General features: G+C 39.9%; 1 protein-coding gene across 1 annotated transcript in view; it reads right to left on the bottom strand.

The window, feature by feature from the left end:
• Positions 1–4,292: 4,292 nt before the first annotated feature.
• The window catches only part of LOC134208007 (uncharacterized), a 36,780-nt gene continuing 15,431 nt past the window's right edge, over positions 4,293–25,641 (bottom strand). The window contains exon 3 of the mRNA XM_062684109.1: positions 4,293–5,438. Within this exon, the coding sequence (XP_062540093.1) occupies positions 5,423–5,438 (16 nt within the window). The 3' untranslated portion in view covers positions 4,293–5,422. The remainder of the gene's footprint in view (positions 5,439–25,641) is intronic.

Here is a 25,641-nt window from a genome sequence, read left to right on the forward strand (position 1 = left end):
AACGATACTTCTCCCCCATACTCCACTTTTTCAATGACTTCCCCATCCTTACTATTTTCGTCGCTACGAAACAGAGGATATGTGGTTAAAATCGGTCAACAGGTTCAAAAGTTACACTAAGTTGATCGAAAACTAATCAATATCCCTTCCTTCCTACACCCCCTCCTCCTTTCCAATGACTCTCCCATCCCCACTATAATAATTTCCTTAAGACAGAAAATATGTGCTAAAAATTGGGTGGAATCGGTCGAGGGGTTCAAAAGTTGAACAAAATTGTTAGATTTCTTATGAGCACAGGAGGGGCCTTCCTCCTTTTCCACAGTGCACCCCGCCCCCCATCGTCTAATCCTCAAGGTGAAGAATGTGTGTACCAAAATTGGTTGAAATCGGTCAATGGCTTCAGAAGTTATGCTGGAACATACATACAAACATACAATATGACATATGAGGGAAGTCAGATTTTTATTTTTTTTGGGAAAAATTGTTTAATTTAGATACACATAGTTAAGTTTGTCATTTTAAGGTGTTTTTATGAGATAATGCGAAAAAAGATTCGGCCGCCGGTGGGACTTGAACCCACACGTTTCCATTAAGTACACGGACGTATTACCAGCTGTTGTATAATTGGTAATACGTCCGTGTACTTAATGGAATAGTGTGAGTTCAAGTCCCACCGGCAGCCGAATCTTTTTTCGCAATATCTTATAAAAACACTTTAAAATGGCAAACTTAACTATGTTTATCAAAATAAACATCTTTCCCAAAAAAGGTAAAAATCTGACTTCCCCCACAAGTCATCAATCACGATAAAGATTGCTCGCCAACGAGTTTTTCAACCGATCTGTGTGACTAATCCCGAATTTTTGGAGTATGAGTTTTCAATAAGGCTTACCTCATTTCCCAGAATTCCTGGGGAAGGAATGCTTTCAGAATTAAAGAAGTAGAAGGAAGTACCCGTGACGGGTTTACAGAAAATCAAATTGACCACATCTGCATCAGCCGAAAATGGAAATGGAGCCTTCTTGATGTACGGAATAAGCGTAGTGCCGATATCGCGTCTGATCATCACCTCCTCATCGGCGAAATACGCCTGCGTCGTCGGCAGGAGGAAAGAGTTGGACGACGATTCAACACACGCCGACTGGAAGATGCCACGGGGAAACGGTCCTTCGTTGAATAACTGGAGACGCGTGCTGCAGATATTCCGGAAGGTGGCAGCGTGGAAGACCAATGCACCGCCATCAAGAATGCCTTCATCGCCACCAGCGAGAACAATCTGGGCGAGCTGCGCACCCAGAGAAAACAATGGATCACCGATGAAACCTGGAGGAAGATAGAGGAGCGAAGAGAAGCCAAAGCCGCGATAGAGCGATCAAAAACCAGGGGAGCCAAAGTCTTAGCCCGTCAACGATACGCGGCTCTTGAGAAGGAAGTAAAACGCTCATGTTGACGGGACAAGCGAGCGTGGGCGGACTCTCTGGCCGACGAAGGAGAGAGGGCCGCAGCAATCGGGGACATTCACCTCCTCTACGATATCTCACGACGCTTAAGCGGGGCTAAGTAATGCAACGATGCCTGTGAAGGACGCGAATGGTCAGTTATTGACCGACCGTTACTATTCCTCATCGTAATCGACGAGAATCCGGTAGGTGCGATTGACCGTGAATCAAACCGCGGGCTGCTATGGCAGCCTATAACTGTGGAGCACCTAAACGACTTCGACTTGGCTGGTGACGTTGCACTCCTCGCTCAATGGCACTCTGATATGCAGAGTAAGCTTAACGACCTTGCCGAGTGATCCTCTTCGGCAGGTTGAGTCATCAACGTCAACAAAACGAAATCGTTTGATGTAAACACGGCGAACCCTTCCAGTTTCACATTACCCAGGCAATCAGTGGAGAATGTTGAAAGCTTCCAATATCTTGGTAGCCAAATGGCGTCAGACGGCGGTACCAAGATCGACATAGGCGCACGGATTAAGAAAGCAAGGGCTGCCTTTGCGAGTTTAAGAAATATCTGGAAAAACAGGCAGATAAGTGAACGCACCAAAATACGAATTTTCAACTCTAACGTGAAATCTGTGCTGTTATACGCTAGCGAAACATGGTGTGTAGCAGTGGAGAACATTCACAGCTGCAGGTGTTCACTAACAGATTTATTTATTTATTTAACTAACTAACAGATGCCTGCGGTATATAATTCGGGCCTGGAGCTCCATCGTCGTTGTCATTAGAGGCCGATTGCAACAGAAATTCGGGATAGGAAGTGGGGCTGGGTCGGCCACACTCTACGTAGGGGCGGAAACGAAATCTGTAAACAAGCATTAGACTGGAACCCAGCGGGACATCGCAGCAGAGGCAGACCCAGAGGCTCATGGTGGCGAAGCCTCAATAAAGAAATAAAAGAAGTCGACCGAAATCTAACCTGGCAACAGGTTAAAGCGATAGCCGGGCAACGCTCAGGATGGAGATCTTTCAAGTCGGCCCTTTGCACAGGATCATAAGTAAGTAAGGAAGTACCCGGAACGCTTGATTGAGGAATTCTCTGGATTATCTAAAGTGGGGAAAGCAATTCCCCAGAAGTCTTTGAGGAGGGATTATTAAGAATTTTTGGAAGAGTTATTTCGCATCGTTTGCCGCGCCTAAAACTGATCGGTTCTACTTCTTATTCACAAATCCAAAGATTCGAAAACTTTATTTTCGTGGGTTTCAAACCCTAGAAACTAGTTCTTTACTTGATAATTATTACTACTTCGCTTGGCTTTAGATGTAAGCCAATTTACGCCGATGATTTCAAGATCCATGTTATTGTTCGCAGTGATTATATTAGACTCTGATCCTTTACTCATTTACTAACTGATGGTGTGCCATGAATAAGCTCATTATCAGCATTACAAAATGTCACGTGATGACCTTCCACCGTTCCACAAATACGATAATATATAATTACCTCATCATGAATACTGTGCTGAGCAGAATGAATCAGTTGACGGATCTTTGTGTTGTTTTGGATCCGAAGCTCTTCTACGATGTACATTATGGTTTCTGAAGCAAATCGACAACTTGGATTCATCTCACGAATGGTCAAGGATTTTGCTCTCGGTCGACCAATTCTGGAAACGGTTTCTGTTGTTTGGGTACCGAATGATGTAACGTGCAACTTACGAATTGAGCGGGTCCAGAAAAGGATCTTGCGGACAGCCCTCAAGCATCTTCCGTGGCGTGATTCCGCATACCTTCCAGCGTGTACCCATAGATGTCAACTACTTGGGCTCGAAACCATTGGTCGGAAGGGTAAGGGGCAGCAAGCTACATTTGTTGTCAAACTGCTCAACGCTGACGTCAATTTCACTATCCAACTATCGCTCCCTTCAATCATTTTCAATGCACTCAATCGATTTTTTTACGCTGAATTCAGATAAATATTCAGAATTTCTTAAGCACGTCCAGTTTTTAGATAAACGGGTTTTAAACCACGAAAGTACGTATTTTCATTTAAAAAACTTGAATTCTCTGCTTTACAAAGCTGAACTTTGGCTTTCCACTTTGAGAATATAGTTTGAGTTTTGTAGAATGGGCGTACGTACTTTTGTGAATTGAATTCCGTTTTTCACAACAAATGAACGTGCCAAATAAAATCCAATAACTCATATGCATTCCGTGATAAAATCAAATGTTATTCTCATGGTGAAAAACTAACATTGAGCTTTACAGAGCAATCAAATTTCTATGAAAATACTTACTTTCATGAATAAAAATCCACAACAACAAATGAACGAGTCAAACAAAATTCAACAACTTATTTGGATCATGTAAGAATCATTCTATGCAATTTAAACCTTTTTCTAAAAGTTAAATGCAAAAAACAGCTTTACAGAACAGAGAAACCGAATTTACATGAAAATACGTAGTTTTGTAAATTAAAATCCGTCGACACCCTAGTTATTACGTCAAGTAGTCAAAAGCAACAATATTTGAACACAATCTCTTATATAAGCTATTAACAGTTTGCAGCTAAATGGACTTTGTGTTCGACAAATTTTCCTAATCTGACTTTGGTGGTGGATGCTTTTTCAGGCCATGAAAGGTTGGTGCATTGTTCTGTATAAATCGATTGTAAAAGCCTTGAGGTGGTATTTTGGCAACGAGTGCTCCAAATATTGTTCAAAATGATGAAAATTGTGAACCTAATATGACTGCTAAAATCGTGTGATTGTTATCCGTTCATATAATGTGCGAACATGGATAAAAAGAAAAAAAAATGTACACAAAGGCTATTTCGTTTTTCACGATTGTTTATTGCGTGTATTAGTTGAAGAAGTGCATGAATCTAGCGTAATGTAAATTAAATAAGCTTGATACCCATTTTTGAAGAATCAGTGATAAATATCTCTCTACAAAACGATTTATTATCGCTGAATTGTTGAATAATTTGCATGATAAGCCAAAGTTACATCCAAGGCTAACATTACCTCCCGTTACCCTATAAATGTAGTTAGAAAACGGAAATTCATTTGTTATAGTTCATATGTGCCGGGAATTTAATTTCCTAAAAACCCTTTTTCCATCACTCGGAGAAGAACTTTGCTCCCGAAACGAATTCAGGATTACAGCAATTCCTCCCACGCTGTGAAATGCAATATGCCTACCTACGATCCAAACAATGCATAAAAATTCAAAATATTTCATTTTGCATACCCCTCTCACAGCGTTCACCTCAATCAGTGGGCGTTAGGGTGAGGCCCCCTCTCCTCCATCGTCCATTTTCACCACCTTCTCACCGCAAACTCAAGAACCCACTCCTACACGCGACATTTCCTAGTGTGTTATTTTCCTCCCAAGTCACTCCCGAGAGTCACTCATTCACTCACTCACACCATCTCAAAATAAAAAGTCATCTTTATCGATTATTGACTTACTCTGTTTCCCCCTTTCGCGTCACCCACTTCGATGACTGCGATGACGATGATGATGCGGTTGTGTTCGCTCGCGTGTATGGGCCATACAGTATGGCTTGGGTCGGGGCTTGGGCCAGCAAGTGGGGCACCACCGTCATCAACGTCGCTGCTGTCCGCCGCCCGCCCTGCTGCAACAGCTCTGCGTTCAAGTTCAAGTTCAAAAATGAATGTTTCTTTCGTTGGATTCTTGTTGCTCGTTTTTTTGGTCTTCGCTGCCAGCACGACGCTCTCGCATGTGTGTTTGTTGTTGTTTTCGTTCGTTGCTCGCGATTTTCGGTCGTGGCATGCGAAGTTCAAGGTGCTTTCTCCGCTTTTTTCACTGCATCCAGTTCACGTTCTGTTAGTGGGTTGCTTTGCTCGCTTGGATTCGATGGGTGACGTTTTCGCCATTGTGTGTATGGGAGCATGTTGATCGAGGCAACCCATGGCATGATATCACAGCTGCGCGCTGATTAACGACGATGTTTACTGCGATATGTTTCTGAAAAGGGAAAAGACAAAGAGAAATTCTAGTTAGGATCGATTTTTGCTCCAGCAAACAAACTTGTTCTAGCAATGAGATTCTGAACCACTTGCACGGCGAGCACTTATATAACACATGAGCAAACCAACTAAACCGAACGATACACACCAGCTAACTAGAGCTACTAGCGCATCAGAGCAGTGAGGAATATTCCTACGGGAGCTCGCCGTTGCCACATTCGTCGACCGAGCGTTGTACAAAACTAACAGCCGCTCGAAAACGAGAGGAAAAACATTCGCTGCTCTGTCCTGGTTCTGGCTTTGCTGGTTGGGTTCGTTCGTTTTGTTCGGGGCTCCAGCAGCAGAAAACTGGGGATACCACGGTGAATGAAAAATTGATGTGTTGGTGTCGATCCCTTGCCCCCCCTCACCCCATTTCCGCGGGGTACACCGGGTGCCTTCCTCCCTGTTGAATTACCCCCGCGTATAGTGTAGGGGGAGACTATCTGCGGACATCACCTGATGGATGGAGAACAGCGGCGATGATGGTGATGACAGATGGAATCGCTTCCATTAGTGATCGTCATCACTCGCCTGTTGGCGATGGATGAGATTGATGATGATGATGATGATTATCATTCATTCCACCCACAAGGGGAACCATCAGCGTTACGTACTGAAAAGGAACTATTTTAATTTCTGATTTGTGTCGTCGTTGCGGCTTGTTTGCATCTCGCATTGACAATATACTGACAGGTAGGTACATATATACAATCATCAAAGTAGGCTTTGTAATGTGGTTTCAGATGTTGTTTTGTTTCATTTTTTTTTCTTCTGCAAATTGTCAAGGACAAATTTCCTCTGTGTATATACGCGACGCGATTGGATGTACATCGTAGTAGACCACAGAGAGAAAGAAATCGATTGTTTTACTTTAGATGGGGAAACATACACATGACTAGTAGGCTTTGAATGTGGAAACTAACTAAAGCGAGCAAGGTTAGGTAATTCACAGGGGGAATAGATGCTATAGCTGTTGTGCGAATATTCACGGAATAGGTATTATGAAGATGTTTAAGTAATGAGTTGCCACTTTTCGTTTAGATACGTTTTTTTACGGGAAAGAGGATATTTTTCTGTATTTCCAATTCTTCCGACTTTGATGCGAACTGAGAACTGAAAATTTCCCAAATATCCAAAGAGAATTCTTCGATGGGACATTTTTCCCCATGAAAACATTCTGCGTTTTGCCCAGGATAATGCAATCTTAGGATTTTTATTTTGAACTTTCAAGAGAAATTTATATGAATTTAGAAACATCTGGTAAATTTTGGGCAAAGCATGAGCATGAGCATGATGACTGTGCATTTCGTATATGCTACTCCATGATTGACCCGATCAATCGCAATCGCTCAGGGAACCAACGGCTGGAAGCATGAGATTTGCTCTCCAACCTCAATGTGCACAGTCCGAGAGCTCTTGTATTTCAACTGGTCGAGAACGGCGCTGGCCACATCCCCACGGTTTATCGGCGATGAGAAGGAATTGATGATACATTGCCCACTGCAAGCCGAGAACACCTCTGCACTCGCCACGCGGAATTTTATTGGAATTCGGGGGTTGGGCTCTATAGCAGAGGTTCGTCTTGGGAGTGTTGGAAAAGCCAGAAAAAAGTGCTGATACCGATGGACAAACATCATCTGCTGTAATCGACGTTCGCTATTTTACTACTTTTGCGGATGAACTTGTGAAGTGAAATCATTGCGATCGAGTATCTCCATCAAGCTCCCCATCAACGACTTGATCCTTCCTTTCTCTCTCTTCTTCATCCTGATGATCTTGAATTCTTTTTTGGAGTGATCAAATCAACACTAGACTGCCTGTCTCTGAAGTCCGAAATAGACGGGCTTTCCAATTGGTGCGCTGATAAAGGAATGGGTGCTTATCTCAAGTTCAACACGGTTGCTCTTTCGCCGGAGCTGTGCAACCGATGACGTCAATCAGAGACCTACTTGTGCGCAGTTGTTCCTGGTATCTTCGAATAAGCAGCTGTTGGTTCCATACGAAATCGTTGAGACGACGGAAGCTATAAAGCTGTTCATTTACGATATCCAGAATAACGTTAATTGCTTTTGGGAACTTTCCTCGAAGTTCCCAAAAAAGGACATATTACAAGTTTCATAGCCAAATCAGTGAACGCCTCTCAATGTTCATTGCATTTGTGATTTGTTTGATGTTGATGTGCCAAAAACTAGAATTAGAGACATAAAATAAACTAGTCTGTACGAAGTATGAATATTGAACAATGTGTTAAAAAAGGAAAGCATCTTATTACTTACACACCTCAGTTAAATCATAGGTCTTCTTTAAGCCGTTGTTATTGGTACAATCAGTCCTTATCGGTGTTGGAAAAACTCGAATATTCAATGCTCATGGATGACTTAAATAAAGTGCGTGTGAAAACGGGTTTTCCCAACAGATAATTCTTCGCGTAATTGAAAAAAATCGTCTCGATTTGTATTTTAGCGCAATGTCTTTCTGGCAAATGATGCGATTTGGCACGAAAAACTTGAATTGTTTCCCGTAGAACTGTCAGCCAGTTTGCTCACGCATTACTGCCGTAATCGGGAAGTGTGACGTATGTGCCAAAATGCAATATACCCATTTTTCTTTAGAAAGCTTGATGAAGGCTTCTCATTAACACATAAATCTGAAAATGGGGTTTATATGACTTGGTCAGCAGATGAAGCCAATATGATTAACATTTGATTATAATTTTATCAACATTGGCAGGAATTTCTCTAGACTATCATCCTCAAGATCGGAGTTCCTCTTCTTAGGTTTCTTGAGGTGGCCCATTCATGCCCAGCCCAATTTAGTGTTTCTCTTGTTGGTTTTTCGGCCACACCAAGCTTCGCTGCAGGTCCAATGAGAGTAGTTACGGGAACTGTTCGCGTCCTAACAAGCAGAAGGGAAAAAAACAAACTGTCCGTTTGTTCAAATAAAATTCACGCTGAAATTATTTTTTTCGGGAATTTTGTTAAATTTGTTACTGTACAGTAGCCGTTCGAGAACTGCAAAAGGTTTACTTTTCAGTTAACGAATGCCGATCGATAACTGCAATGCATTCTAGACGTCAAACGGTTGTCAATTGACGTCAGATGCAATAAAAGTGCACCCGATGTGCAGCGCAATGCAGCTGTCATTGAGTTTGACATCAGTTTGAAGTTTAGCGGTCTGATAACTGCAAAACTATTGCAACTATCGAATTGCAGTTTAAAAGCATTGCAGTTAAATTACTTGCAGTTATCGAACGTCTACTGTAGTTTTAAATTATGGTAATTCGGTACTGTTGTCTTTATTCAGTTTAAAAAAGTTATTCAGAAGTTCATTCAGGGTTTTCCTCACAAATTGTGTCCTAAATTAGGTCGGTGGATGAAATTAGTTTGGGAATTGCCCTTGAAACCCGTTCACAAAATCCGCTAGGAATTGACAGAAAAGTATATTTGAGGGATACCGAATAGCATTCTTTCAAATAATATCCAGAAATTCTTTTGAAATTCTTCCAACAACTCCTTCGTGCATTTCAGAAATTACTTCAGTAATTCTTCCAGGAATTCTTTATTGAATTCTTGTATGCATTCATTGGTGATATCTTTCAGACATTCCTCCATATTTTTTTCCAAAGGATTTCTTGGAAATGAATACTTTTGAAAATTCTTCTCTGGAATTTTCTCTGAAAGTTGCTGGATTAATTTAAAAAATCCTGCAATAACTCCTCCAGGAAATCCTTCTGGAATACAAGAACTTACTCGAAGTTTCCTTCAGGAATTGCTACGCAAGTTTCGTACATAAATGCCCCCGGAGCATTTGAGCATTTCATCCGGATGATTCTTGAGAAATTCCTCTGGGAGTTCTTTGAGGCATTCCTATGGAATTTCCTTGAGGACTGTCTAAGTCTCCAGTGCTCCAAGTCGAGTCAAGTAAGAGCACTGAAGACGACCACACAGTTGTGGTCGAAATACGTATCTGCAAAGATATCGAAATAATTGGTGGAATTAAATGAAGAATACTTAACTCGTCTTAGACGGTTGAATACATTCCACCAAAAAGAGCTTAAATTATATTTTTTCCATGAGAAATTTTTCCGGAACTTCTTTGAGGCATTCCTTCGGAAGTTCCTTGAAGAATACTTCCGGGAGTTTCTTGAGGAATTCCCCAGGAAGCCCCTTGATCTATGCCTGCTGAAGTTCCTTTAAAAACTCCTCCGGAAGTTTCTTGAGGAGTTCCTCCGGAAGTTCCTTGAGGAATTCCTCTGGAAGTGGAGGAGCTCTTCCGGAAGTTCTTGGAGGAGTTCTATCGGAAGTTCTTCACTGAAACCCTCAAGAAATCTCCCCGGAAGTTTCTTCACGAGTTTCACCGGAAGCTAACACAAATTCATACAGAAGTTGCTCCAGGAAGCAGGAAGATTTTCGAAGAAAGTCCTAGAGGAATTAATGGAGAAGTTCCTTCCGGAGGAGTTGCTGGAGGAAATACTGGAGGAACCTCCGGAAGAATTTCTGGAGGAACTTCCTGAGGAATTACTTGAGGAACTCTCGAATGAAAGCCTGAAGGAACTTCCAAAGGAATTTCGGCAGGAAATCATCTAGAAACCTTCAGAGGAATCCTTCAAGGTACTTCCGGAGGAATTCCTCAAGGAACTTTCGGAGGATTTCCTCAAGGTACATGTAAGAATGAAACTTGCGGGAGAATTTTTGAAGGAAACTTCAAGTAAATTCCTGAAGGAAACGATGTTAAGTTTTCCACGTTGGACTATTGAAAGATTATGAATTTCAGAAGGAAATCCACGCATTAAGGTAGCATTAAGGTCGGGAATTTGGCCCGCGGATTTTTACATATATTTTCTGGATTTGGGAACGATAATTCAAAATCCTGGCCCATTTAAAATGCAAGGGGTTCAAAAACCGGCAGGTGCGAGGAAAAAATAGCGAATCCTGGAGAATTTTTATCATATATTCTGAGTGTTTTTTCCGGAAAAAAAACTTTTACAGAAATAGTAATTGGACTATAAATATGATTTATTAGATGAATTCTTGTAAAAAATTTCTTGGTAAAAAAAATGTGCACAGAATTATAGAATTCTAGTCAAACCTGTCCGATCTTGCTCGGGTTGTTTTGCCTTTCTCGTATACAAAGTATACGTAAAGGCTCACGCTATGTTTAAAGGCAACTATTATGCAAAGTGAATGCACCTCGGATGTTAAGCCGTTAGATCATAGTTTTTGACCTCTAGTTTAAGGATCTGTGTCGATTGAAATATTTCATCGGTGAAAATTTGACTTTTTTACCATTTAAGGGGATAATTTTAACCTAAAAATCTATTCTGATTTTTTAAATTTTTTTGAAGTAAGTTATACAAAATCCAGGCACTACATTTTTTTCCTGACGCTTCAAGGAAAATTTTCATATAAAAACAATTTTCATATGATGAAAGTGGCAGAAGTTATACTAAAAATACTATTGACACCGAACATACATTTCATTTTTCGATAGCGAATTCTTGTGTAACTGCATATCTCATACCTGTCTATTAAAAAACCAGCAACCCTGCACCGTCCACTTGTTACCATAGAAACAGAATTTAACACTGAACAGGTCAATAAAGATGCTCGATTATATTTCAATTGTGTTCATAATCATCTTCTGGAAGGAGGAGACTATGACACAATTTTAGAGAAAACCCCTCCTCCAGCGCTACGTTAGCTGGTGGGATTGGTCTACCAAATTTTCGGCCCTGTAGCAAAAAACCATCAAGACAAATCTGAAGTCTGGATATCAGAGGTCAACGCAACCCATCACGCTCAACTTGGTTTCACTGGGCGCTACTGCCGAAGTCTTTTAATTAAACGGGGTGTTTTGAAAGGAAAATAATGCAATGGTTATTACAAGGTATTGGAGAGTCTACCACAGGTAGTTGATTGCTGTTCTAGTGTAACATTGTTGGACTTCTATTCAGACGCCATATGAGATTTTTGTAATAGTTTTTTGAATAGTTGGATAGCAGCTGGGCTACCAAACACCGAAAAATTTCTTATTTTGAAATTTTATGTTCTTGAATTGAGCGCATCACAGGGAGGCCTTACAAAGTATACGAAGCAAACAACGGAAGCCATCCACAGAAACTTCTATACTATCTAGCAAAACTACAAAATGCCAGATAGCCACGAACAGTATGCAAGTAAACTGTTATCCACGGTGGTAGCATATAACAGTGGTCACATAATACAGACGTCCATTGAGGTGTAATCCAGTTTGAAATACAGAACATAAATACTACTTTGATCTGTTCGTAGTATTAATTATTTGTTGATTTGAAATATTAAAGAGTGATATTATGTTCTTAGATTTAATAATACTTCTTCTTATTGGCATTATATCAACCACTCTGACATATGCCACCTCGGAGCTTAGTGTTCATTCAGCACATCCATAGTTATTACCTGCGAGGTTTCTAGCTTCGCATTCGTATATCAGTACACAGAAAAAATAATGAGAAGTAAACAGCTCGTAAAACTTGCCATGCGAAAATTTACGCTATTCTTCGCTGAAATGGTCATATTCCTAACAAGATTGCTTACAACTTGCATGCAATATAGACGATTTACTTCAAATATTGTATACATTCAGGCTATATCCCATGTGCAATTATGCTAACAATGATGTTCCATTTATGTGCATGATTTTTAGCGCAAATTTCAGTGGACTTTTCTATCTGTGTAGGCTACGATGATACTTTATGCCCAGGGAAGGCGAGAATATATCCTAGACAAGACCGGGAATAAAACGCAGCCACTATTAGCATGGTCTTGCAGTGTAGCAGTGCATCTTACCGTACGGCTAAGGAAGGCTCCAGATATGTTCATAATAAACCTTAAGAACATTTAAAACTGGCAGTAATTTTAATATAACTTCTACTATTTTCATCATATGAAAAATGTTTTTATATGAAAATGTTTCATAAAGCATCAGGAACAAAAAGCAGTGGTTGGATTTTATATAACTTGTTTCAAATTTTTTTTTAAAATCAGCAAAGGTTTTTAGGTTAAAAATATTACCTTAAATAGTAAAAAAGTCAAAATTTCACCGATGAAATATTTTAATCGACACAGATCCTTAAACTAGAGGTCAAAAACTATGATCTAACGGCTTAACATCCGAGGTGCATTCACTTTGCATAATAGTTGCCTTTAAACATAGCGTGAGGCTATATGTTCGCTCCAAAAACGAACTTTTTATAGGAGTCCCGGAGACCCATAGTATTATATACCGATCGACTCAGCTCGACGAATTGAAATGATGTCTGTGCGTATGTGTGTGTGTATGTGTGTGCGCAAAATAATCTCACTCATTTTTCAGGCACTTATCATTAACCGATTTGACGACCGATCGACGCGGAATCTTGTCCCATTGTTTCGTATTAAAAATTGGCCGAATCGGACTATGGGCTTCGGAGTTATGGCCAAAATATATTTTTTACAACAACACATGATAAACACGTGCAAAATTCTCACTCATTTTTCAGGCACTTATCCTTAACCGATTTGCGCGCAACAAGTTTCGTTCGACGCGAAATCCTGTCCCATTGTTTCGTTTTGAAAATTGGTCGAATCGAACTATGGGATTCGAAGTAATGGCCAAAATACATTTGTTGACAAGAAAAATTCTCATTTTTTAGGCACTTACTTTTAGCCGATTTGCCTGCAACAAGTTGCATTCGACGCAGAATATTGTTCCATTGTTTCGTATTGAAAATTTAACAGATCGGTATTGAACAGATATGGCCAAAGTTTTTTTTTGCCTTTCTCGTGTACAAAGTATACGTAAAGGCTATATGTTCGCTCCAAAAACGAACTTTTGATAGGAGTCCCGGAGACCCATAGTGTTATATACCGATCGACTCAGCTCGACGAATTGAGGTGATGTCTGTGTGTGCGTGTGTGTGTATGTGTGTGTGTATGTGTGTGTATGTGTGTGTGTATGTGTGTGCGCAAAATAATCTCACTCATTTTTCAGGCACTTATCCTTAACCGATTTGCTCGCAACAAGTTGCATTCGACGCGGAATCTTGTCCCATTGTTTCTTATTGAAAATTGGCCCAATCGAACTATGGGCTTCGGAATTATGGCCAAAATATTTTTTTTTATTAGAAAAATTCTCACTCACTTTTTAGGCACTTACTCTTAGCTGATTTACTCGCAACAAGTTTCATTCGACGTAGAATCTTGCCCAATTGTTTCGTATTGAAAATTGGCCCAATCGGACTATGGGTTTCGAAGTTATGGCCAAATTTCATATTTTTACATAAGAAACACGTACCAAATTCTCACTCATTTTTCAGGCACTTATCTTTAACGGATTTTCTTGCAACAAGTTGCATACGACGCGGAATCTTGTCCCATTGTTTCGTATTGAAAATTGGCGGAATCGGACTATGGGATTCGTAGTTATGGCCAAAATATAATTATTTAGAAGAAAAATTCTCACTCACTTTTTAGCCACTTACTCTTAGCTGATTTACTCGCAACAGGTTTCATTCGACGTAGAATATTGTCCAATTGTTTCGTATTAAAAAATTGGGACTATGGGATTCGGAGTTATGGCCAAAATACATTTTCAAAATCTCATTCATTTTAGTCACATGTGTACCATCAGCCGATTTGCTCGCAAGAAGTTGCATTCGATGCAGAATCCGGTCCCATTGTTTCCTGTTGCAAATTCGGACTAAAGGCTCAGAAGTTATGGTCAAAATACTTTTTCACCAAAAGTGCGTAGAAATTACTCACTCGAAAGAAACGAGAAAGGCACCATCACCGCTAGGTGGATTAATCTGGGTTTTTTCGTTCAAAATGTCGATCGTTTAGTCGTCGCCCTCTAGATCGATTTCAGTTCGAGCTTGATGTACATAAACGCAGAAAAGCCCAAAACGATTCGATTAGTGAGAAAATCTTGTAAATCGGTCGATCCGTTCGTCAGTAATATTGCCTCAAAGGAAAAGCAAACTCATTTTTATATATAGAGAAGAAGAAGAAGAAAGAAAAGAGAAAGAAGATAATTAACAACAAATATCCGCCCAAAAGTAAATTGCACTATCCACAAAAATCAGTTCACGCACTTAAACATTTTTATTTATCATGATCTGATTAGTCAAGGCCAACGCACTGCCATTGCACTGGATCAGAGTGTATGTAATTAAGAGTGGCGACACTGTCAGAATTGGATTGAAATTATTCTGTCATTTCCATACAAAATCGTGTTTCAAACGAGCAAATGTCAAATGCGGCACACGTCGACACTTTTAATTACATACACTCTGCACTGGATGTCCTGGATCATATGTTTCAAATCAAAACAAACACGATGCTACGCACACAAGCATATCCAATGACAGATGGATCTGAGAATGTTTTTTTTATTCAGACCCAGGTTTAAAAACGAATTCGACATTAGGATGTGCCAAGTAGTCATTAAAAATCGTACCGATTTTCTGTCACAATCGTACCGTTTGCTGATTGGTTGAAAATGACAATCGATTAATTCGATTGACGGCGGTGCGTTTTTCGTAGGGCAGCATGTTGTTAGTTTGGCCGTGTTGCTGGTTTGTAAATTTAATATGAGGCAATTTACGTGACAGTTTGAGTGTGAGTTTTTTGGCATAAAGTTATTGTATTTTGAACTGAAAACGCCATATAAATTATTCTCAAGGTTGTAAAGGTTTTAAACTGTTGATTTTATGCATTATCATTCACTTTCCTGTCATTTTCAATCTCAATCTCAAAAACATATTTTCATTAACGAAAACTTCTCTCTGTTGATCATTCGCTTCTCTTACATAAATAATGGATGGAACGGAAAGAAATACATCAAGTTTTGATACGATAGCATACAACAACTAGCAACTCCATGAAGCGATTTTGTAGATGACTAATAATTATTTTCTTCGTTTATCAAGCAACTAACGGCTTCTACTCCGGTAGCTAGACACTGCCTCTCATAATCACTACGTCATCTACATCCTTCCGAAGCTTCTAAAGGACGTTCCGTTTGCCGATACCTTTACGACACTCCAAAAATTTTTCGGTAAACAGACGTGTCTGTATCCCAAGCGCTACCAGTGTCTGCTGCTGGTGAGCTCTAATCGGATGATATCATCAGTTATGGAGGCAAAGTCAACAGAGCGTGTGAGCAATTCGAGTTTCAAGATCTAAAAATCGATCATTTCAAGTGTTTGCGGTCTCAAAGCACCGAGATCCGCAGGCATCCGAGCAAGACTTCTTTCTTGGAAGGCTACTGTGGTTGCGTGAAAAAGTTTTCAAGAGACTTTTAAGCTTAATCCCGTGAAAAGAAGCAGTTTCAGAAGAAGGAGGCGTTGACTAGAATCAGCAAACGATATCACAGTCATTTCGAAGACAACGTTGCAACAATTGGGAGAACCAAAGCTTTATCCATCATCAGTTCATGCATCCACCGCGTCCGGCGGATCATTCGCTCTCAAAGGCGAAGGAATTGAATTGCAAAATCACCTTCAACGGCATGGTCAAACGTGGCCAATGTTTCATGACGTCATCATCCCTTCGATAAGCCCTGCAATCAAGTGGCAGCCTCAGTCTCCAGACTGTGTTCCGATGATGTAATAGCTCATCGAACATCCTGCGCTTTTGAACCACTCGATGGATCACTGCAAGTAAACAAAGGTAAATCTATTTCTCAAACCTAACGCTAAGCCCGTTTTATCTTCAACGGAACTGGTCGCTTCCGTTCAACACGATCGTCTTCACTACCCCAATCGATTTCTCGGAGTGCACCGCTCTAATCGTAGCAGTGCGCAAGCCAAACGGTAAGTTTCTCTGCGGATTATTCCACCGGACTCCACAAAACCATGGAGGGCAACCTACTCCGGAAGAAGTGTTTTCCCCTCTCCATGGAAGCGTCGTATTCAGCATCATCGATTTTTCTGACGCGTTCCTGCTTCTCAACTTAAACACACATTGAGGACTCTTCAGTTCAACCTCCAGGGGTGAAGTCGGCAGGATTCAAAAATTAATTGATAGCATGATTGCTGACATCCTCAGTGCTCTAACGTTTATAGACGATGATATACTATTCTGTCCAAACTGGAAAGCATACGAGGTGTCGTTAGGTCTAGCGTCTGGAAGAATATGGATTCCACGTCAAGCTGGAAAAATTCCGGTTCTTTCAAACAGGAATCAACTACATAGGTCACATCGTCGATCGCAACAGCATTCGATCTGATCCCGAGAAGATCCAAGCCATCGCATCGCGTCCATTCCTGCACATATCCGAGCTGCGGTAATTCCTTGGAGCCTTTAACTTCTACCTGCCTTCCGTTCGCAACATCCATGAGCTGCGGCATCCGCTCGATATGCTACTCAAGAAGAATGCGAAATGGCAGTGAGATTCCGAATTTCAAAGGTCTGCCTATCCTCGAAATAATAACAGACGAGTTCGAATATTTTTCAGAAAATAGAGATGAAGAACAACCTCAGTATCAGTAGCGACTCCTGTAAGGGAAAGACAGCAGATCCGGTTACAAACCATACTGGATGACTTAAACACTTCAGGCGCTCGCACGTTGGCTAAAAGCGTGTTTTTAGCGCAATTATTTAATAGTTCTTTAATTATGTGATTTAGCGTAATGGTGTCTTCAAGATATTTCATCAATATGTCGATGCTCTTTGGAGGTATTCAGCCTTATGATCAACACCCCTAAAAGTGAGATGTAAAATTTATTTCTTCCTCTTTACAACATGCAAGGTATATGTCTTCGAGATAGTTGTAGCATAAGTTCTCCTGAAAAAACTTTGTCGAATACACCAAGACACTTTTGGAGATTTAGGGGAAGAGGCCCCAAAACGCCCCCCCGATGCAAAACGCCTTTTGTGGTTTCACTCATATTTACCGTCACTAAGATGTTCGTAACAAAACTAGATCTAAAATTATGTAGGATAGGCGAAAAAAGTATCAAAAAGTGCATGGGAAGGTCGGAAAAACCGAAAATTTCCACATTTTGAAGAAACATCTAACATTTTGGCGAGGTAAAACGCCCTAGTGGCAATAACCTACAAAGTACTTGCGTCTCCACGGACTATCCATACTAGAATGCTGATTCGCCGACGCGTGGTACTTTGTTCCCTAGGTGCTGCCAGCTAAAAGGCGTTTTGCCTCATGAGTTTTCCGGCAACAGAATATCACCACTTTTATGAAATGTGAATATTATCAATATGATTGAGATTTTTGACAATTTTTGAATGGCATCAACTAGCTATCTTGTTTAACTGATGCATAATGTAAAAATACCCATGAATAGCGTTACAAATAAGACAATAGAGCAGTGTTTGCTTAGCTAGGCATATTGCCCCCTTCCCTATTGCTTTTTATACTAACAAGCTTTGAACATGTTTGAGCCTGCAATCATATGGAGGCGCATGGTGCATTAGTTCATCAACTCCTTGTGATGGAAGATTGGTTTTTGCTTTGCATAGTAGGAAATGTGGTTTGATGAAACATTCCTTACATTCGTTTACAACTCTACAGTATTAATTTGCAGTTCATTTTTTGTACTTTGTTCTGCGTATGAGATTGCCACAATTCTCTCGTTGTCAAGTTGCAGTTAGATCACATGACTAAAAAAATCCAATAATTCGTTCAAACTTTTTATTTCTCAAGTTTTTAACCATTTTTAAGGAGTTGTCATGTCAGTATAAAAGGCAAAAAAAATTCCAAAAGTAACGGAATAAAGAAGTTGGTGTCTTCCACAAAAAAAATCAGGAGAACTTTTGCCTCAGCTTTTATGAAAAATCAAACCTTATATGTTAGGGGGTTGATCAGTAAGCTGAATACCCCTAAAGAAGTGCATTAACTTACTGATAAAATGTCTCGAAGATACCATTAAGCTAACTTACATGATAAAGGTACTATTAAATAAACGCGTTAAAAACACGATTTTAGCCATATATTATTACCGTTAAGACATTAAATTCTAAAATTTCTTTTAAAATAACGTATATACAACCAAAAGAAATATATTATCTATGTTTTTGAGTAAACTTAAAAACAGTAGTAGCCGACCCTGAGAGTAATAGAGCTTAAGCTCTGACTGACCGGTGCCCAGGGATTTAGCAGGGTTCATCTGACCCGCAAGTAACAATATGACCCCAACAGAAAAACGCATGTATATAATCGCAAGATGGATAAAAGTTAAAACTGTCTTCAGCAAATTGCTTGAAATTAACCACCCGGAAATTTCGAAGATTCAGTCGAATTTCCGTAAAATTTCCCGATTAATCCCCACATCATCACGTTGGAATTCCAGAGAATTTTTCGAGAAAATACGATTTCCTCGAAAATTACCCTTGAAATTTCGAAAATCTCTCCGTAAAAACTAAGAAAAACTTTATGTGGAAATTGCGAAGAACTTCCTGCTGAAATAAAATGTCTAGCATCTGAAGGGTCGTTTGGTAGAACGTAATTTGGCCGAAAGCTTCAAGACCGAATATGCAGTTTGACCGCGGTCGCGAGCACACCATTGATTGGACCGAAGTCCATATATCCCAACATTTTTTGGTCGAAAATATGATTTGGTCGACGACCCAATGTCAATGAATTTCTTATGGGCAATACGAAGAACCTTCCGTTGAAATCCCGAAAAATTTTCCGTTCAAATACCGAACAGATTTCCCTGAAAATTTGAAACAAAAAATTGAGAATTTTAGTGGAACTCTGCTCATCTGTAAAAACGAAATTCCCTGGTTTTTCTAGGTGCTCTACATTAATTTCCAGGTAAAAACAAACGTGCCATATACAGATTTTTGCAGCAAAATAACCAATTCAAACAAGTAAATATTGCGAAACACGTTTTTCAAACAAAATTATTGATGGTCTTACAAAATTCACCTCGTATTTTCTCTTTTTATTGGCAGCATTACATCTCTCACTAGGACATTGCCGACACTCCCAGCTTAGCACTTCATGTTCGTTAAGCACTTACACAGTTGTTAACTGCAGATTTCAAAGCCAAGTTTCCATTATTGCATTCGGAGAACTTTAGTAAACTTCTTAAAGAATTGTTTCGGAAATTTGTTTGGGACTTTCTTCGTAAATTCCTTCAGAACTTTGTACGAATATTCATGCAGAAAATCATTTGACGATTCCTTTATAAATTCTTCAACAAGTTCCTTTAAAATTATCCTTGGAAGTGTTTTAAGGAATTCCTTCAGAAATTCGTTAGTATATACAGTTGATACAAAAGTAAAACACTGCTAATGTCGCTTCAGTTCATGTGACCAACATCTAGTGTGCTTAACCATAGTAGCCAAAAAAACCGGCACTAAAAGAGTCAAACCGATGTTGTTGCATCAACCAATCATTCACTACAACATGATGGACAACATAGGTCAAGCTAAGTTTATTGAAGCAAAAAAATTTTAAATGTCAAAATAATTTTAATGGTTGTAGCGCCACTAGCGCTTTAGTACCTATGCTTCTACTTGAAATTTATTCGAAAATGCTTCATTTTTTTTACTCCTTGGGGAATTTTTAGGATTTTTTTCGAAAGTTTATTTACGAAAACTCTAGAAAGCACTTTAAGGAAATGTTCAGGATATCCCTACGAAAATTCTTTTAAATTACAAAAAAGAAATTCTTTTGAAGTTTTAATAATTTCATTCAGGAATTTCTTTGGAAATAATTCCTAGAGGAGATTATTCCCGGTATTTGCTTTAGAAATTGCTCCAGTAACTTTTCGGAAATTCCTTCGTACATTTTAAGAGCCTTCGGAAATTCGTTCAAAATTTCCATAGTAATTGATTTCGAAATTCCCTCGGTAATCCATTGATAAATTATTCTGGAATCCTTCTGAGGAATTCTTTGAAAATCCTTTAAGGAATTCGTTCGAGATTACCTTTAGAAATTGTACCGTAAAAGCCTTGCACGTATGGCAAAAAGGTATAAAATTTAGAGAATTCGAGAGTCAAAGTTTTGTCTGTTTAGTTAGTAAAAAATAATTCCATGATAAATAGAAGTTGATTGTTATTGTAAGCATACACTCAGATAAACTGTATTATATTTGTATAGTTCCACACGATGTAACACTGTACTCCACAATTAGGCTAATATCGCCATCATTGGTGCTCTATGAAGCCTGTTGATGAAGTAAATAAATAATAATATAAAATTTGTTTGCTCTCCTGCGGGAATTTCTTAAAGAATCTTTTCGGAAATACCTCTTGAATTACCTTTAGAAATTCCTCCAGGAATTTTTTCGGGGACTCATCTTGGAAATTCCCCAGGAATAATTTAGAAAAATTATGCTAATAATTCCTATAGACACGTCTTTAGTGATTTCTTTGAAATAATTTCAAAATTCTTTTGAAAATTGATCCAGAATTTTTTCCGGAAGTTCGGACCGGTGCACACCTCTACGTAAAGTTACCGTGTTATACAATAAACTACTTTTTATCTTCCTTGGGTGTCCTAAGTAGGTCATCCAAACTATCTCAGGACTTGCAAAAAAGCTTTTTTTCCGTTTCTCAAAGTGTAATTGAGTATTCAACCGTGTTCAACGCATCTTAAAGAAGGTGAGAAAAACACTGCAAGTTACTTCTTAAGATACTTATGAAGGTATGAACATATTTTTTTGGTTTGCCCCAATCAAACGATTACAACTTATGATCGGCATAAGATATTGAGCATATTTTTACGTCGAAAGCATTTTTTGAGCTCTAAAAGTCACTCGAAGATGTCTTTTCCGAAAGATCAAAAATACTGTTTTTTAAGGGACATCCTAATCCAAGTAGATGAAATTGCTCTAAATCAGCCAACTTAAGAGCCATAGGATTTTTTTTAGCAAATTTCATTGGAATAAGCTGCGCTACAACTTTGCGGGACATTACATGTCAGTATTCCGTTAAATAGGTTTTTGTTCGGATTAAGGAAATGGTAGATGTGATCTCTTTTATAAACGTAGGCGCTGGCCCGGGATAAGACAATGGTGGACAAATATGACCCCTTATTTAAAAGTGAGTTATGGGCCGAGACAGGGCAACAGTGGATGTGATTTCTTCTTCTTCTTCTTATTGGCATTACATCCCCCACTGGGACATTATTGCTGCCTCGTAGCTTAGTGTTCAATCAGCATTTCCACAGTCATTAACCGCGAGGTTTCTTAGCCATTCGTAAATCATGAGGGTAACAAGATGATACTTGTATGCCCGGGGAAATCTAGACAATTTCCAAACCGAAAATTGCCTACACCGGAGGCACCGGGAATCGAACCCAGCCACCCTCAGCATGGTCTTGCTTTGTAGCCGCCCATCTTACCGCTAGGCTATGGATGTTATTATTTTTTCAAAAAGCGCTTGCCGGGTTAAGGCAATGGTGGATATGATCTCTTCTTTGAAAATAGGCGTTTGCCCGGATTAAAGTAATGGCAATTAAGGCAATGTTGAAAGTAATTCTTTCTTTAAAAGTAGGCTTTTTCCTGGATTAAGGCAATAGCAGATGTGATCTCATTTATAAGTGGGGGTTACTTCACAGCAATTAGATGTGTAACTCCGTAATCGCAACATTCACCGACTACGATGAATGAGAAAGAAATTTCATTCGAAGTGTAACTGTCAATTAGAATAAACGTAATTGTTATCTCTCTACAAATTGTACTTAATTTCCTGCAAGTAGAAGAAGAGCACTACCTGCAGAAACCCATCCAGTGCTTCGTCCTGTCGTGGGACTTCGCTGGGCAGTCGCTTCAGCTCCTATTACATGATTGTGAGGTATAACTGAATTATTGACTGTGTAGTTTTCAATAATCATTCCTCATGCTCAACTCATCTTTTTACATCTATGTTGTAATGCACTACGTGTTAGCCACGTCATTTTTCCGGTTTGAACTGCATATCTACAACAGTACCGCAGTCAGTAATAAGTGCATCATACAGGACTGTACTTTGAAGCACTGTACCCCTTCTCTGCAGACTACTCCACTCATTGGTTCCCGCAGGAATCGCGAACGAGTAACCAGTTTTCCTCCAAGTGCATAATCACAAAGGAAGCCAAACCAAGAAATCCTCTTCCCCTTTGATCACTTCGCGCGTCGCAGCCAAGTCGCAGTAGGTCGCTTGGTTACACAGAATTACAGGCGGAGAAACTTGACTCGTTGTTGTATCCAGGTTAGCAGTTGTTGCCATGCCAAACTTCATCTTCTTCTACCTATTTTTGCCACGCTTAAGAATTAAGTCACGGTTTGCTTCGTTCCTTGCATCGATCTTATTTTTTTTCGCGAACGAAGAGGAAAGAAATTTGCAAAATCGCAAACCGAAACTATGGCAAAGAAACCTGCTCCTCGGGTTGAAACAAAAGTGGGCAAGATCAAGATTTTCAGGATCAAGTTCAAGAGCAAAAAGCCGGCATTTGAGTGGGTATTAGTGCACACGCGCTTCGCATACTGTGCCCACAGCTATCCGCGGAAAATGAGCGAGTGAGAGTGAAACAAGAAGATTCCCGCCTCCCCAGCAGTACATACTCCGGCCGGTAATGAAGTGGTGGTAAACAGAGAAAATAAAACCCAGAAATATGAAACCGAAAGAGAATGCGATGCTCTTACGTAATGCTGGGGCCCCGTGTAGCTGGATACGTTGCGGTTGGACAATTAGTGACGAGGAGGAGCAGTGGCACACGAAAACCTGATTTATTATACAACATGCTACACTCTTTTGGTTGCGAAACTGCCATCCTGTGTATAAAGTTGAGTACGTTAAAAAATGACTTCTAAATCGATACCGCCATCGGCTCCATGGATGCATATAATGTGTAATGCTTAGGAAAAACTAAACCTACCAAAATGCACCTTCAATGCGATTCAATTCATTCAATTCGGTAGATCAGAATTGATCGAAACAAAATAATATTGAAAAGAATCAACTGAATTGATCATTGATATGCGTAACAACCCCAACGTTATTTGAAGCTGTTTTAACAACAGTGAAAATAGAACAAATTGAGATCAATATTTGCGAACGGAATACATCGAAAGCAACTTCATGTGAACACTGTGGGAGGGCTATTACAGCGTTGCGTTGCTGCTAGTTCTTCTGCTGCATGTATAGGGGAGTACAGTGCAAAACGCATCCGCGGTCCAAAATGGTCATAAAATCACTCATTTAATATTTTTTAAGTCATTTCTGAAATAATATTATCATTACAATTCAATATTCGTTATTCATTATCGTGAAAATATTGAGCAAAATCTCTTCATTTTCACTAAAATTTAACGATTTGCCTTTCCTCCACGTTACTTGCAAGATTTTCGTTTAATCCACTAAGATAAACAAACAACCTTGCGTTCACCAATAGTTTACATGTAATTGAGTCATTGTACCTACACCACCATTGGTGCGTTTTCCCCAGGCTCATTTTTAAAACATTGTTGTTTTGAATAGGAGATCCTTATGAATTGAAGTTAATTTTGTAAGTTTTGCATCTGCACGTCGAAATGGTTCGTTATTCTTGCTTATATTGACGAAAACATCGAAAAAGCTTAAGGGGTGCATATTGGACTGTTCTCTCCTGCTGTGTTCACGAAGAAACTTTTGGGAAAACCGAAGCAACCCAATCCAACTAAACACCCACCGCCCTCTTCACCGCCTACTGCAATCTACTTCAACCCGACCGCAGCGCAGTGAACACCAACCAGGGAAAGAAGAGCAGATGTTGGAACGAGGGAAATTGAAGTTTGCAGAAAACAGGTTTCTGTGTTCCGCGAGCAATGGAACCGGCTCGAACCGGTTCAAGTTTTCAAGTTCAAGACCAAGTTTGTGCGAATTTTACACTTGCCCCGGTTGTTGGTTAGGAGTGCTGCAAGGTATTGTAACTCGCATCGAAGTTTCCTGCGCAGGAAACAGCTCGGCCTGATAGGTGTTTGCTTCAGGCGCAAGACCAGGGGGAAATTGCGCGTTCGAAGTGGACGGGTGCTCTGCAAGACGAATACGGTGGGCATAGAGGATGGCAAAACTTGCGAAAAGGAAAAAGAGCTCATTTTGGTTTCGCTAATTCGCGTTTTATATTTATTTCGCAAAAACTGGAAACCGGTTCCGTTTGCTGGTGCGTTCTTTTTGTTTATTATTATGTTTGAAGCCGCGAGCTCGTTGATGATGAAGGGGCTTCACAGTGCCAAAAAAGTGTGTTTTTATTTGGCGAATGACGGAACAAGAAGCAGAAGTCGGGTCGTTATTTGAGCGGTGAATCAAGTTGGGGGAATTCTTCGTGTATTATGTAATCGAGGCAGAATTATTATGGTATACAACGCGAGGCTCGAACGAAACCTCGTGATTAACGTTCTTTCAAAAAGTGTGGACAAGTTGGTTCGGATGGGTTGTGGTCTTTCTAGAAAGTTGATTTTCTGGGAATTTGTAGGATTATTTAAAGGAAACATGTGGCGCTTTCCACAATTCATCCCGTTTCCTACATGCATGTATTTCAACATTTTTATCTATAGAATTACATTAACTTTCATTAAGTTAAAATAAGAGATTGTAAGCAGTCGTTAAATCAAGATCAATATGGTTTATTACTGGGACGCCGTTCGTATCGTGCCTTGTTCGCTTTTCTGCGATGTTGCAGTAATCTCGATCATGATGCATTCTTCTTCTCCACTAACTACTTACATTCGCTGTCATACCAGTCGTTTCTCTGATCCGGGGGGAACTGTGTCTAATGCAGCGGTTACGGTGCTTCCAATGGTTAATCGAATATCTCTCCAGCCATCTTAGAGAAAAGTGGGTCTAGCTGCTCTTCCATTGGAAGTATCACATCCAGATTCTGCGCGTATCTTTCGGCTAGTCTATTGCCTTGCAGTTGCCCAATGTTAAGACGCGGCGCTCAACTTCGACGCGTGTTGTACACCGTCGAGAGTTTTGAGCGCAGGCATACTGCAACGAGGAGGTAGTGGTCCGATTCAATATGCAGTAAGTAGTAAGTACGTGAGGTCGAAGAAGAATTTACCCCCGATTAGAACGTGGTCGATTTGGTATCCTGTTTCTTGCAGGTCATTTCCATGTAGGGCTTCCATTCTCGGGAAGGATTTCCCGGGAAATGAAATTTCCAGGATTCCTGATTCAGGATATGAATATCAGTTTCCCGAATTTCCCGGG

This window comes from Armigeres subalbatus, chromosome 1 (assembly GCF_024139115.2).
Source record: "Armigeres subalbatus isolate Guangzhou_Male chromosome 1, GZ_Asu_2, whole genome shotgun sequence".
Classification (NCBI taxonomy): Eukaryota; Metazoa; Arthropoda; class Insecta; order Diptera; family Culicidae; genus Armigeres; species Armigeres subalbatus.